This window comes from Manduca sexta, unplaced genomic scaffold, assembly GCF_014839805.1.
Source record: "Manduca sexta isolate Smith_Timp_Sample1 unplaced genomic scaffold, JHU_Msex_v1.0 HiC_scaffold_2194, whole genome shotgun sequence".
NCBI lineage: Eukaryota > Metazoa > Arthropoda > Insecta > Lepidoptera > Sphingidae > Manduca > Manduca sexta.
In genome coordinates, this window is record NW_023593134.1 from 43 (window position 1) to 12,789 (window position 12,747).

At 32.6% G+C, this 12,747-nt stretch overlaps 1 protein-coding gene across 1 annotated transcript; it reads left to right on the forward strand.

Annotated features, from left to right (window-relative positions):
• The first annotated feature begins 515 nt into the window (after positions 1 to 515).
• LOC115446882 (protein CEPU-1) lies at positions 516 to 11,277 on the forward strand. The gene is given in 7 exon segments (XM_037445839.1): positions 516 to 640; positions 2,472 to 2,610; positions 5,422 to 5,506; positions 5,509 to 5,578; positions 6,024 to 6,125; positions 7,121 to 7,183; positions 8,769 to 11,277. Coding segments are annotated over 7 exon segments (804 nt in total). The 5' UTR covers position 516; the 3' UTR covers positions 8,990 to 11,277.
• The last annotated feature ends 1,470 nt before the right edge of the window (positions 11,278 to 12,747 follow it).

Sequence of the window (12,747 nt, forward strand, 5' to 3'; positions counted from 1 at the left end):
CATTTTTCCTGTGACGTATTAACTTTCATTTTTCATCTATATCAACATTGGTTGACGTTAATGTTGTTTTTTGCTTCGTTGTTCTTCTGGTAACCATATCATTGAATTTGTCAAAGAAAATAGGCGTAGTACATATCAAAATATGATATTTTTCAGATACGCATTGAAATTCGGGTTACTTAAAAATATAATGGCTCACTTCTTTTCTGTTCCTATCATTTTTATCATATCCTAAATATGGATAGAATTACAACAAAATATAATTATGTATGCTGTTCATTCCTTCTAGTTTGTTTTCTATGTGAATTAATTAAAGTCACAGAGACAGATGATAAATTCTTAAACAATATATCGAAATGCCACAATATTACAAATAGGATACACTATTTTTCCAAAACCACTGCAAATAGTTATCAACTTCTAGTATCTTTTGAGGGAATAGTATTAGCATTAAAATAATAGCCAACGAAATATAAGTCGTTTAATATTAACAATAAAGTGTTTCTCTCAGTGGACATGTTCACTGGACCCAACCTGAACCTGAGCAAAGTGGAACGCAGGCAGATGGGCGCGTACCTCTGCATCGCTTCCAACGACGTGCCGCCCTCTGTCAGCAAGAGGATCATGCTCAATGTTAACTGTGAGTATTTTATACTGGTCTTTTTTAATTATATGCTACTTGCGTTGAATACGGTAACAAACAACTTACAAGTGTATTTTTGCTATTCACAACACCTGCAACGGTCTGGAAGGTAGAATTTTTCAGTTTAATAGTTCCGTTGGCATTTTTAAACAATGTATTCTATAAGCAAATTTGCAGAGTAAAAAATTATGTTTTATGCAATTCAATTAAGTGCTAAGCATTAAGAGACAATACCAAAAATACATATTTGATAGACAGACATGCTGTAAAAAACTGAAAGTTAGGTTATATTCTTTGAATGAACACGTGTCCTAGGTCACGTCGTAGTATTAAAATAAATATCTTATATACCAATAATAAAGCACATTAACGAAACCTAAAATATCCCAAAAATCGATAGCTGTTTAAAACCTGTTCTATAATGAACAAAGTTAATATAGTACTGCGTCCCTGGCTAGACAGAGCGACGACCTGCGATACTTAAACTGTAATTTGATGAGGCGACTCGACAACGGGCTTCAAAGGCGTTATCTCAAAATGACTTATATTAAACAATTAATCAAGATCTCATTTTACACCTAAATGCATAACAGGTGATCTACCTACGCTCATGTTGTTTTAAAATAAAATAACGAACAGCAAATAGGTGATCTACCTATTTATGTTGTGTCTTATAATATGTATTTTAAGGCACGGTAGTAATTCGTTACTCTTAATGGTCGAAGATGTAGTCTGATAACTGTCGCCTAGCGATAGGCGTGGTAAATATGTCGGCCTCCTAATTACTTCTTCATATCTGCTTGTCCCAATATTAAAGGTAAAGGGAACATCTCTATTGTGTGCTGGTAAAGTTCCAAGGCCGTAGTTTTTAAATGAGTTCTATTTAACATTTGACATTAATTATGTGTATTATAATAATAGTGCTATTGAAAATTTGCTAAGTATGTTGACATTATCATTTGATTTAAGGGTGAAAGGAAACCTTATGAGTATCTTAAACATTCACCGTAAGATTTCGAACGCTCTTTAAGCACGCTAATACACAATATTAAGGCGATACCTCAAGGTCCATTTTTATACATTTTGTTTCGGCTTTAATCTGGGTAACTAAACAAGTATTGGCAAGTAAAGAATTTAAATTCACGTCTAGTTAGTGATTAGTTCTCGCAGTTGAAAGAAAAATGTAAAAATAATTAATAATCATGGATATTTCGGCCTTTAAAATTTCGTCATATTAAATTTTAAAGGCCGAAATATCCATGATTATTAATTTTTTACGTTTTCAACTGCGAAACTATCACTAACTAGACGTAATTAGCCTACTGTATTACAGACTATCATAACTGAACCTTCCTAAAACGGAATAAAACGGTCTCAAACCTATCGGCGGGATAGTATTTAATACAGGACTGATATTTTTAGGGTTTCGTACCTCAAAAGAAACCTTTATAGGATCATTTTATTGTCCGTCTGTCTGTCTACCAAAACTCTTTTCGACAGAAACGTGTAAGGGAATCAATCTATCAAAATACTTAAGTCTACGATCTCTTTCAACTATAAAAATTAAGCGTATGCCAACCCAAAGATGTAACCGTTTATGCTGCATATTCTGGGATTTCACAAAGATCTCCTATAGAGTACTTCCAGTAACCTAAAATCATAACATTTACCAAAAGAATATATCATTCAGCACATGTAAAGGGAAAAATCTGAAAACCGTAAATAAGTACTTTAATAACAAAAAATCAGGTAGTTTGTTCAGAACCCTCGTTGCGCGAGTCCAATTCTTGTTTGTTGAGTCTTTTATAGGATTTTTATTTGTTTGCAGTTCCGCCATCAATTTTGGTTGCGACACAGCTGATAGGTGTTCCAAGCGGAACACAGGCCAAGTTAGAGTGCTTTGTAGAAGCATATCCTCAACCTATCACATATTGGCTGAAAGATGGAGAGCAGATGATTTTGTCAAGGTGAGTGTTTTCATATCTTGTCGTTCTTATCACCAAAGGGGGGTAGATAGAGGCGCAAGTAGAGAAATGTTTAATGACTAATGGAATAATCTCAAATGCTTTATGAAATAGTACATTTGCATAAATGTATACATACCAACAGAATTGTAATAGCATAAAAGCAAAATAATTAATAATTACAATGATTACTTCAGCACGAAATGTTCAAATGAAATGTACGACATAGTCCGTTATGTATCAATCCGTTTTGTATTTCATAAATAATTATCATTACATTTTACTTCCTTAGTATTATTGATACATACTGACGAAATTAGCTTAACAATTTTAAATCATCTACTTACTTATTCCAGTGAGGAAAATAAACCCTTTTACATTATTTCAGTGAAAGACATTATAAGGGCAAAGGGCAATTCAAGTTTTAAATTATTTTCGTGGCTGACTGTATACGATATTTTTTTAGAACAGAGTAAAAGAAGGATTTAACAAATGTTGTTTACACCACTCTAAAGCGCAGCACATTTAAAAACCATTAAAATACTGGGTCGTGGTCAAACTCTATTCTAAAATATCTTAACATGTTACAGTTATAACGTGTTTTTTATAGTCTGTGTTTTTTAATAACGTCTGATTTTGATTGTACCTAGTCTAATGAATTGTCACTGTATATTGGTTCATAGACTGGGCAGTCGGGGAACTTGGGTTCGACTCCGCATCAAGAACACTTGCAAGTTCACCTTACATCAATTTTAATTTGAAGGACTGTCTCAGTGGCCTGGTTGTAATGCATGCGCAGTACGGCAGGGCTCTGAGTTCCTGGCTTCGAACCCCGGATCGGGCAAAGTGAAATTTGAGTTTTTCTACTCAGTATCAGCCGGAGTCTGGAATTTGTGCTCGATATGGCGATAGGCTCGCCCCCTATCACATTATAGGACGGAGCACCCTAGGCGAAAAGGGTGCCCTGGTTGCATATCCCTTCAGGATAAATGCGTGATGTCTGTTTTTTTATTTGAGCGATGTTTGAGTTAGAGAAACTTACCGATGGTAAAAACTGTGCCAAATGGGTTCTGTAACACAATTATATTATGTATATAAGTGTATTCCGTCTATCCTAAATTGGTGGGGATAGTGGAGAAAAATGTTACATAGTTTTTATTTAAAATATTTCTGGTTTGGCAATTTTTTTTTTTTTTTAAATTGTTAATTGTAGTTTTATATTTAACATTTAAGAAAATAATTTTATTCTGTGCCACCTTATCTCTCGCCAGCAGTTGTGTACCTTATGCCAGCTCAATTCGCTGTTGTTTTACAATCCAAACTATCTGTATCTGTAATAAATCAAAACGTTATCATACAGCGGTACTTTAACTATCGCAAAGCACATGTCTTTCTCAATAGTTTCTACATTTTATTACATTATAGATAAAGGGGTATTCATTTTTCAGATTTATACTTACATTTTACTAATTTTAAGAGAGACTAATAAACATGATGTCGCAAGTTTTAATTACTTTTTAATAGGCCAAGCTCGTTTTGACTAATAAAGAGTTTTGACTGGAACGTGTACAATTTCAGCTAACCTATTATACTTTGGACGTTCTTTATGACTTTATTTACCTAATCTCGACCTCATTCTGTTTGTGACGCATAAAAACATAAACAGTTGGATATTTTTAGCTTTAATTATTTTTTTAAATCTTCCATTACGTCAGCTATAATACTTTTAAAAATAATTAAAATACCACAATAAAGAATCATCAGTCATAACAAATATTGCTTAGAATATAGTTATTCTCTAAATTTGTAGTAAACATAATTTCTTACTCACTAATAAAAATATCATGATTACAATAGTGAATTATTTTAGATACTTCGTCATACCTATGTTCTACATTTTGTATTACATCGAATATCCTTCATAAAATCTCATCGAGAATTCTAACACCAGACTATCTACTCTATAAATTCACTAGCATTTGGGCCGACATGAGCAAAGGCCCAACCCATATAGGGACTTATGTCCCGTTATGTCATGTCAGCTAAATTAAGATCTAAGCCCGGAGCATGGAGCGGTTACTGTCGCCCATAAGCCAGTCTTTCATAATTCTTAAGTACATTCTCATGCAACATAAATCTTGTGATCGAGGTCCGAAGGCAATTTTTTAGGGAACACCGGTGACGTCTCTTACATTTGATATGATAAATGGCCGACTCTAATAGAATCTTTATTTCCAACTTATTTCCTTCAATATTGGCCCGGCCTGTAAATCGGTTGGGCTCTTTATTTATTTATTACGTTTTTCTATTAAGGTATCGCCATATAATACAAAGATTTAGTTCGATATGGATGGAAAGATTGATGGCATAATGCTTTATATTCAACTGATACTTGTTTTGGTAAATTTGGATGGTACATAACTATATCGTTTATAAATTAGATATCCACACGCCAAAATGAGCCCCTCTCTCCTCACCATCCTTCCCTAATTCCTATTCCTTTTATATAATGTCAGCAGCGAATTTACAATTATTTTGTAAATTTGCTGCTGACATTATACAGGTGCAGCATTATACAGCGGGCTGTGAGCATCACTTAATACCAGGTGGGAAAAAAATAATCAATTTAGTACTAGACTAAATTCAAAATCTATATACCGACATACTATTAGGCATTTATGTGAAATGAAATTCGACAATCACTCAAAAAACAAATCTAGTAATACCCATTTCGATATCCACACGACGAACCAGTTCAAACTTTTAAAAATAATGATACTGTTTACAATACTTCTAAATCCAATTTTGTTTTAGTGGCAAGCTCGACATATCCGAAGACAGAATCTCTCAGTACCAACTCCGTACTATACTCACTATAAATAGCTTCACTTCTGAAGACAAAGACCGGGGACATACACCTGCGTGTCTGCTAATACTATGGGGAAAGCAGAAGGACATTTAAGAGTATATGGTAAGTGGTATATACGTACCTATAATTTATAATGTATAGAAATATTTATAAAGGAGTCGAGAGTAGTGCGACCCGACGTGTTCTGTACCTACCGTCTTAATAAAAATCAGTCTCGTTTTACGTGAGTTTAAATGTGCTTCGTCCTACACAATATCTTGTGAAGATATTATTATATACACTAGTAGGTAGACAATGCTAGATATTCTTTTTATAAGACAAAATTGAAGGTATGATTTTTGGAATATAGGCTTTGAATTTTATAGAAATATCTTGATGTTCAAAATACACTCTTACCTAAAAATTAGTTTTGCGGGATTCGCTGGAGTTTGCACATGCACCCCCATCGGCCTACATTTTAAAGTAGGGAGTTAGCACTGGGAGTTCTCGTAGGTCAGGTACCTAAGCTAATAAACTGGAAGTACATCTAAAATATTTTTTTTACCAGAAATAAAAATAACGACTACGACAACAACGACAACCACTACGACTACAACGACCACAACGACAACAACGACGCCACCACCGACTACCACAGAACCGCCGCCACGTAAGTATAGTACAGTATTACTTCTCTGTTCCAATCAATCTTTGTCTTTTGCTAGTGGTAGTGCTAGTCTTTTCTAATTTTTATCGTTATAATTATTTTTACCTCGTTTTTGCAATATAAGTAAAATTTATATAGGACCTTGTAATAGTGAGCAAGCGATATATTACATTGTTTTTGCTGCAAATATTTTTCCTTGTTATATATTTCATGCTGGTCTTGCCAAATGAGAATCTTTACAAGTATAAAATCACATAAATACAACAGAATTCAGTCGAGCGTATCAAGATTATGTATATATATGTAACAAATATTAGTATAAAAATATTTTCTATAAACGATACCGACGAGATAATCGTTGATTCGTCTTCAATATTTCATCTATTCTTCACAAAATTACGTCCCCTGTGCATAACAGATATTAGCCTCTAGACATAAACCCACCCTAGAGCTTACAATTGTTACAGAGGAAGCAATCAAATCATTAATTCCATAACGTCCTAATGCATCTCATTGTGATGATTAGTCTGTGTATGTTGTTAATACATGATGTTTGCTGTCTTCATCTGTTCAAACAACCAAATATGGACTAATCAGAGTCATGAATATCAATTTATTCAATAGAATGTGACGTTATAGTAATAAATATATTGTTATTCTTGGTATTTGTTCATCAGTGTAAATTAAATATTCTATGATGATAAATGGGCGTAAATAATTATATTATTGAATCGTCTTCATCTTAGACATGAAACGCGATGAAATACAAATGCGATATATTCCACGTGTAAAGTTTCTAGAAAGTATTCTAGTGTAAAGTTTCCTCAAACTAATGAGTGTCTGGAAAAATCCCAGCTTAGAGAAGTAAAATAAAAAGGTTCCTACAGAAATAGTTTCCAGAAGATAAATCAATTTTATATAAAGCTATGTTCCACTAGCATTGTCATGGCTATCTTCGAAAACATTTATCTATTGATATTCGACGTTATTTTCTGCAGGTTACGTTGTTCCACTCCAACCAGCTGAGCAAAAGTTTTACACGCCAGATGTGACTACGTACGGTAAGCCCGATATTTCACTTTTAAATTCTTCTAGAAAATTCATGTTGTTCGATACTATTCTTCGGGTGCATTATCGTGTGCCTCTTTTTCTGATACACTTTTTGCGTTGTTGGGTTTTTCGGGTATTTTCTAGACTTTCTTAACTTCTGCGATAGTTTTTGGGTTGAAATTTAATACTATTATTATTTTACTATTCTAATAGACTTTGATTAGAGGACGAACTAGAAATAAATATAAAATTTTGATAAATGTTGGTACTGAAATATTTAGTTCAATAGATGACGAAATTATAATTAATGTAAAGATGCTTGTGAAAAAAAATATATGTAAAAATACAACATAAATAATGATCCTCCTAATAACATATATTCAATTAAATAACACAACAAAATTAAACGAATGAAAGACTTTATCAATAGGTAAAACGTTACGTAGAAAATTAAATAAAAGTAAAAAGCTATTAAAGGAACAAAGGTTAAAGTAAATTCACTTGAACATCCCGCAGTAGTTGGGGAAGTAACTCAAAGAAGACATTAAAGTGACACAAACATCCCTTTTCCCGTTCTCTTAACTACTTCATATAAAAAATGTTTTACATTTTTCAACTTATGAGTATCATTTATTTTTTAATTATCAAGATGAATAGACTGATGAATCGGTTTATGGACGAATTAAATTGAAAACGACCAAACCGCTTTAATTATCTCGATTAATTTTGAAGGGACAACAACGTAATGAGTTGAATTTATAGAGTTTTACTACCAGAATTTTAATTAATTTGATCATATATTACTTTATTTCAAACCAACAAAATAAGTTGTTGTAAATAAATAATTATTTTTCTATTGTAGTTATCTTTATGTTTTACGTATAATGGCGTATGAACTATATAGTATCTATACATGCATTTATTTAGCTGGAAAACCTCAATACTTATAAATTGTAAATTAGTAATGCCTAATAAGACCTACTAATATTGACTTACAACCGTTTTTAATAAACGATCCGAATCCTAATCTTTAATCCGATTTCAAGAATGAACCAATCAAAATAAGTCTTTTGTAAACATGTCACACAATATTTGTTCGGATTGGTGGATTTTAAGCTACATCGAAAAAACGATCGGGATCGTTCATTGCATATGGCGGTTAGAGTATCAATTTAGTTACTTACCATGCTTAACTATAAAAATCCCGAACCGTGAAGGGTTTTGAGATTTTATGCCATTAACCACATATCAATGGCCGCACCAAATGTTACTTCACCACATGATCGCACGCCCTCGTCTGTTGAATTGGGGAACTTGACAATTTTGATCATTTTGTATTTAGATAAAGACCCTTTTGTGTATTTTATTCATTTGATTGTACTCAGGACGATGCTGTCGAGTATGAAGGACTTTAAATCTTAAATTAAACGTCTCAAACATCATTATTAAATAGCGAAGGATTTTAAGAGCATACACATAACTAACATATCACGTGGTGAATTATTTCCATAATCCATTGTATATATAGAATACAGTGCATGCAGACATTTCAAAAACTGCTGGCCAAGTATAAAAGCCACCTAGCAGTTTCTTTAGATACAATGCAAAATGTTATCGAGCAGTCTGTGCTGGACAATAACTGGCTACCTACAGCGGACTCAACAGGTTCCAGAGGCCAAGCCTTGTCCCTTCCGTTTCTCGCTATCATCTCACTGCTACCACAGTTAAGTAACATAATAAATTTTAGCTCTAATATATTACATTCAATTAATTATAGGAATAAAATAATAAAATTTATCGTCCATTGTGCAAGATGATAAGTTATAAAAGCTTTTTAAAAATCTGTCAATTTAAATTACTTTAAGATGTTTATTTGCTATGAGTAAATTAGAAAACTTTCCAAGTAGAGGCGTCAAGTTGAATGCTAAGTCGGCTACTTGATATTACCGTTGTTCATATTTTGCATAAAATCATTGTGTACCGTCTAAGTTTATAGCTGTACAAATGTATTTCATTATAATATTTTTAACTTTTATTACCTGTATATCAAAATCTAAAGGTTTGCGCTGTCGTACATGAATATTTATGAAAGAAACAATTAGAATATTGTTGCATATTCCGCCAAGACTAATTCATAAAAGGTTCTCACGTTAGAATTTGAATTAAAGGCAACACTTATTCCTAATATTTGTGTGGCTATTTTGGCAGGCTGTCCGACGTCGTAAATCTTGAGGAAATAATGAAGTACTTTTTCATTCGGACCTAACGCCTCTGTTTGTGAAGGTTCTTAGGCAATAAAAATGATTAATTTCACTCGCGCAATCTGTAACGAGCCAACTTCGCTAGCTTGTTCGAGTGAAACATAAGTCTGTTAGTTTGTATTGTCATCAAAATGGCGATATCACTGGATTACTAATATTCCAAAGGCATTAATTTATTTTTAGTCATAAGGGTGTATAAAATAACTTCTTGTAAATAGACATTGCTGGTTTAGCATAAGTTGTAGCGCAAAGGTCTCATGAATTTAGTGATAAAATGCCAAAGGTTTCTGAATATGGTATTACCGATTGGTGCAAATAATTGGAGTGTCCTTTTGTACAGAATAGTTAATTTAAGAATATTTCAATTTAACAACATTCTTCCGATCGTGTAGTTTTGTTCACTATAAACATATATATTATAATTACATTGTCATTTTATTGTTTGGTTCATTTGATAAAAAAAATTATAAAACAGTGACAGCTTCCCTTTATATTTGTATTTAAATTTATTTAAGTTATATCAGAAGTAAAGATACATACTGCTCCGTATTGAATTTAATTCATAATTCTGGTGTTGGAAAGTAATTTTATGTTGGCTAGGTTCCTTCTCTATTTAAATATAGTAAGATTGATATCCGTTTGTATTGAATAGTGGAGCAGAAGAGAAGGAAAACTAATGTAACGATTGATACTTCTGAACTGCCCTTAAAAGTTAACATCGATTATATTTATGATGATTTATTGAAAAAGCATATAGTTAATTTAAATTCAAGCAATAATCAACATTAATACAAAAAAGAAAAGGTAATCGTGAGCCAGTCCAAATTTTCCTATTAAGTTTGAGCGAATTCTTGTAAAGCGAAAAAGGCATAAACGATTCTTGACATAATACCAAAGCCTTTAAACGCATGTAGTACATAAGGTCTCACTAGAGCAAATACTGTTATTGATAATGATTATTATGTTTCATTGAAATGCCAAAAAAAAAGAATAACAAAACTCACAGTTTTCTCAAAGTTTGTTTTATTAAAATCTCTTAATGTTAACACATTAACACATCAAAAATATCTACTCTTAATCTAAAGCATATCAATAAATGTATAAATAAATGTACATAGTATGTTAAATGGAATAAACTAAGTTTCGCTTTGTAAACTTGTGAGTTCTCTGCAGCTGTCTTCAAATTGTTTTAATTCAATTAAGTTCTCGAACGCGGGGTCTGTTGTCTTGTTGATACTTTTTATTTCTTATTCCTTCTTTATCTTAGCTGGTTTGTTTATACATAACTGCTTGTTTGAAGGATGTACGAATTATGTAAAAAGTATTTAGAATGAATATTTTTAATGCATCAATCATTTACTTTGATTTGATTTCCTAGCCTGACTAACATATTGTGATAATATATGGAACTAATCTCTTGTGCACTGACAATTAAAAATGAAAAAGCGAAAAGCTTGTACTAAAACAGGTTTTTTATTTCCTAGTAAGGCAACAGGCTTTAATAGTAAATATGAACGTGCGACTTACGAATGGTTTGTAATAATTAAATACCAACTAGCTCATCAATTTAAGAGTCACAATAACTATTGTAATTAAAAGTTCTAAAATAACACATTTAATTATGCACCGCTGCCATCGAACTCTGTGTATGCATTCAAAATTAATTTATGCTTCCACCGCTACAATCTAAACGGCTAAATTATTTTAATATAAGCGTTATTTAGTTTTAGGGGAATGTTATGTAAATATTGCAGGTACTTAGGTATTTAATTAGATAAGATTGATTTATGGACGCCACGAATAATTGTACATATGGATATGAATAAACTGACGATTTATAAATAGTATGACTTTGATTTCACTCCCTTCACAGTTTAATCCGTTTCGCCAAATAGTTAAAACCCAATGGTACTTATCATCAGTCCTGGATTTGTAAATAGGCCGTATAGGCCTATGGGCGGCAGCCTCTTAGGGGCGGCAGATTCCAGAAGACGCTCACTCGATTTAATTCATCATTCGCTTATTTAACTTTAGTGCCTTCCATAATACAAACAAATGGAAAATTATAAAGTATTTTAGAAATCTACATACATACATAGATACATAAACTTACCTATATTAGGCGGCAGAAATAAAGTGGCCTACACTCATAAAATATCATTACCTTTTAACTTATTTCGTTTTGAAAGTCATCGGTTTTATTTTTCTTAATATATTTTTATATTGGACTTCGAATTTAAAATTATAAAATAATACAACGTTCGTTTAGAGTATTTTCAATGCTTTATTTATCAAATAAACAAGAATCACATGTCACAATACACAATAATCACTAACAAACAAAGCAAAACTCTGAAAGCCGTTTCAATCACAAATTACTATCAACATTTTATTATAACTAGCAAAATAAACATTTATAGATTTTACAAATTTGTTGTCTCCAATCACTAATGAACTCCAACTAATGCACATTTTTTTTTCAGTGAGGTACTAAAAATATATGAACCATAATTTTCATCAAAATATATATTTCTCAGTTAAGTTTTTCCATGTGTGACCTCCTTCTCTTCAACCTTCGTGATACACATAATGTAAAGATAAACACACGTGGTACAAAACAGCCGAGTTCCAAAATTTCATTTTCACATTCACGCGGCTCCCGGTATTTCAATTAAAACTTCGGACACTTGGATATTCGCGAACCTTCTTTAACATTTCGCCGAACAATATACATCATTAACATAATTTCCCGTACACAATATAACAAGGATAACCCTTGTCACATTATTTATGGCGCCGTCAACAACGCAACCGAATTTCAATAAGATACTACGAAACGATAGCCTTGTTGGTTGTGGAACGGACTGCCGAGTCGAATGTCCGCAGGTTCAAAACCCAAGGGCACACATCTCTGACTTTCTTTTTTTTTTATTTATTTGGCCATCAACAATTGTTTACACTATTACTTATGAATTAAATATAAAAACTAATACAATTAAGTTGCACAAATGTAACAATTATTTAAAGGTTGGCACAGCATGCACTATTTTCTAATATTATGTGTGTGTTCTTTGTGAATAATCGCTTGCTTTAAAGGTGGAGGAAAACATCGTGAGGAAACCTACACACCTGAGAAGTTCTCTATAGGAATTTCGAAGGTGTATGCAGTCTACCAATCCGCACTAGCCAAGATTGGTGGAGTAAGGCCTTTTTTTTTTGTTTTCGCGGAGAAAGTGTCTTATGACTACCGCTCAGCCTTCGTGGGGGGCGACTGAGCGGTTATGTTGGGGTCACCGTGCCTTACGACCCGGCAT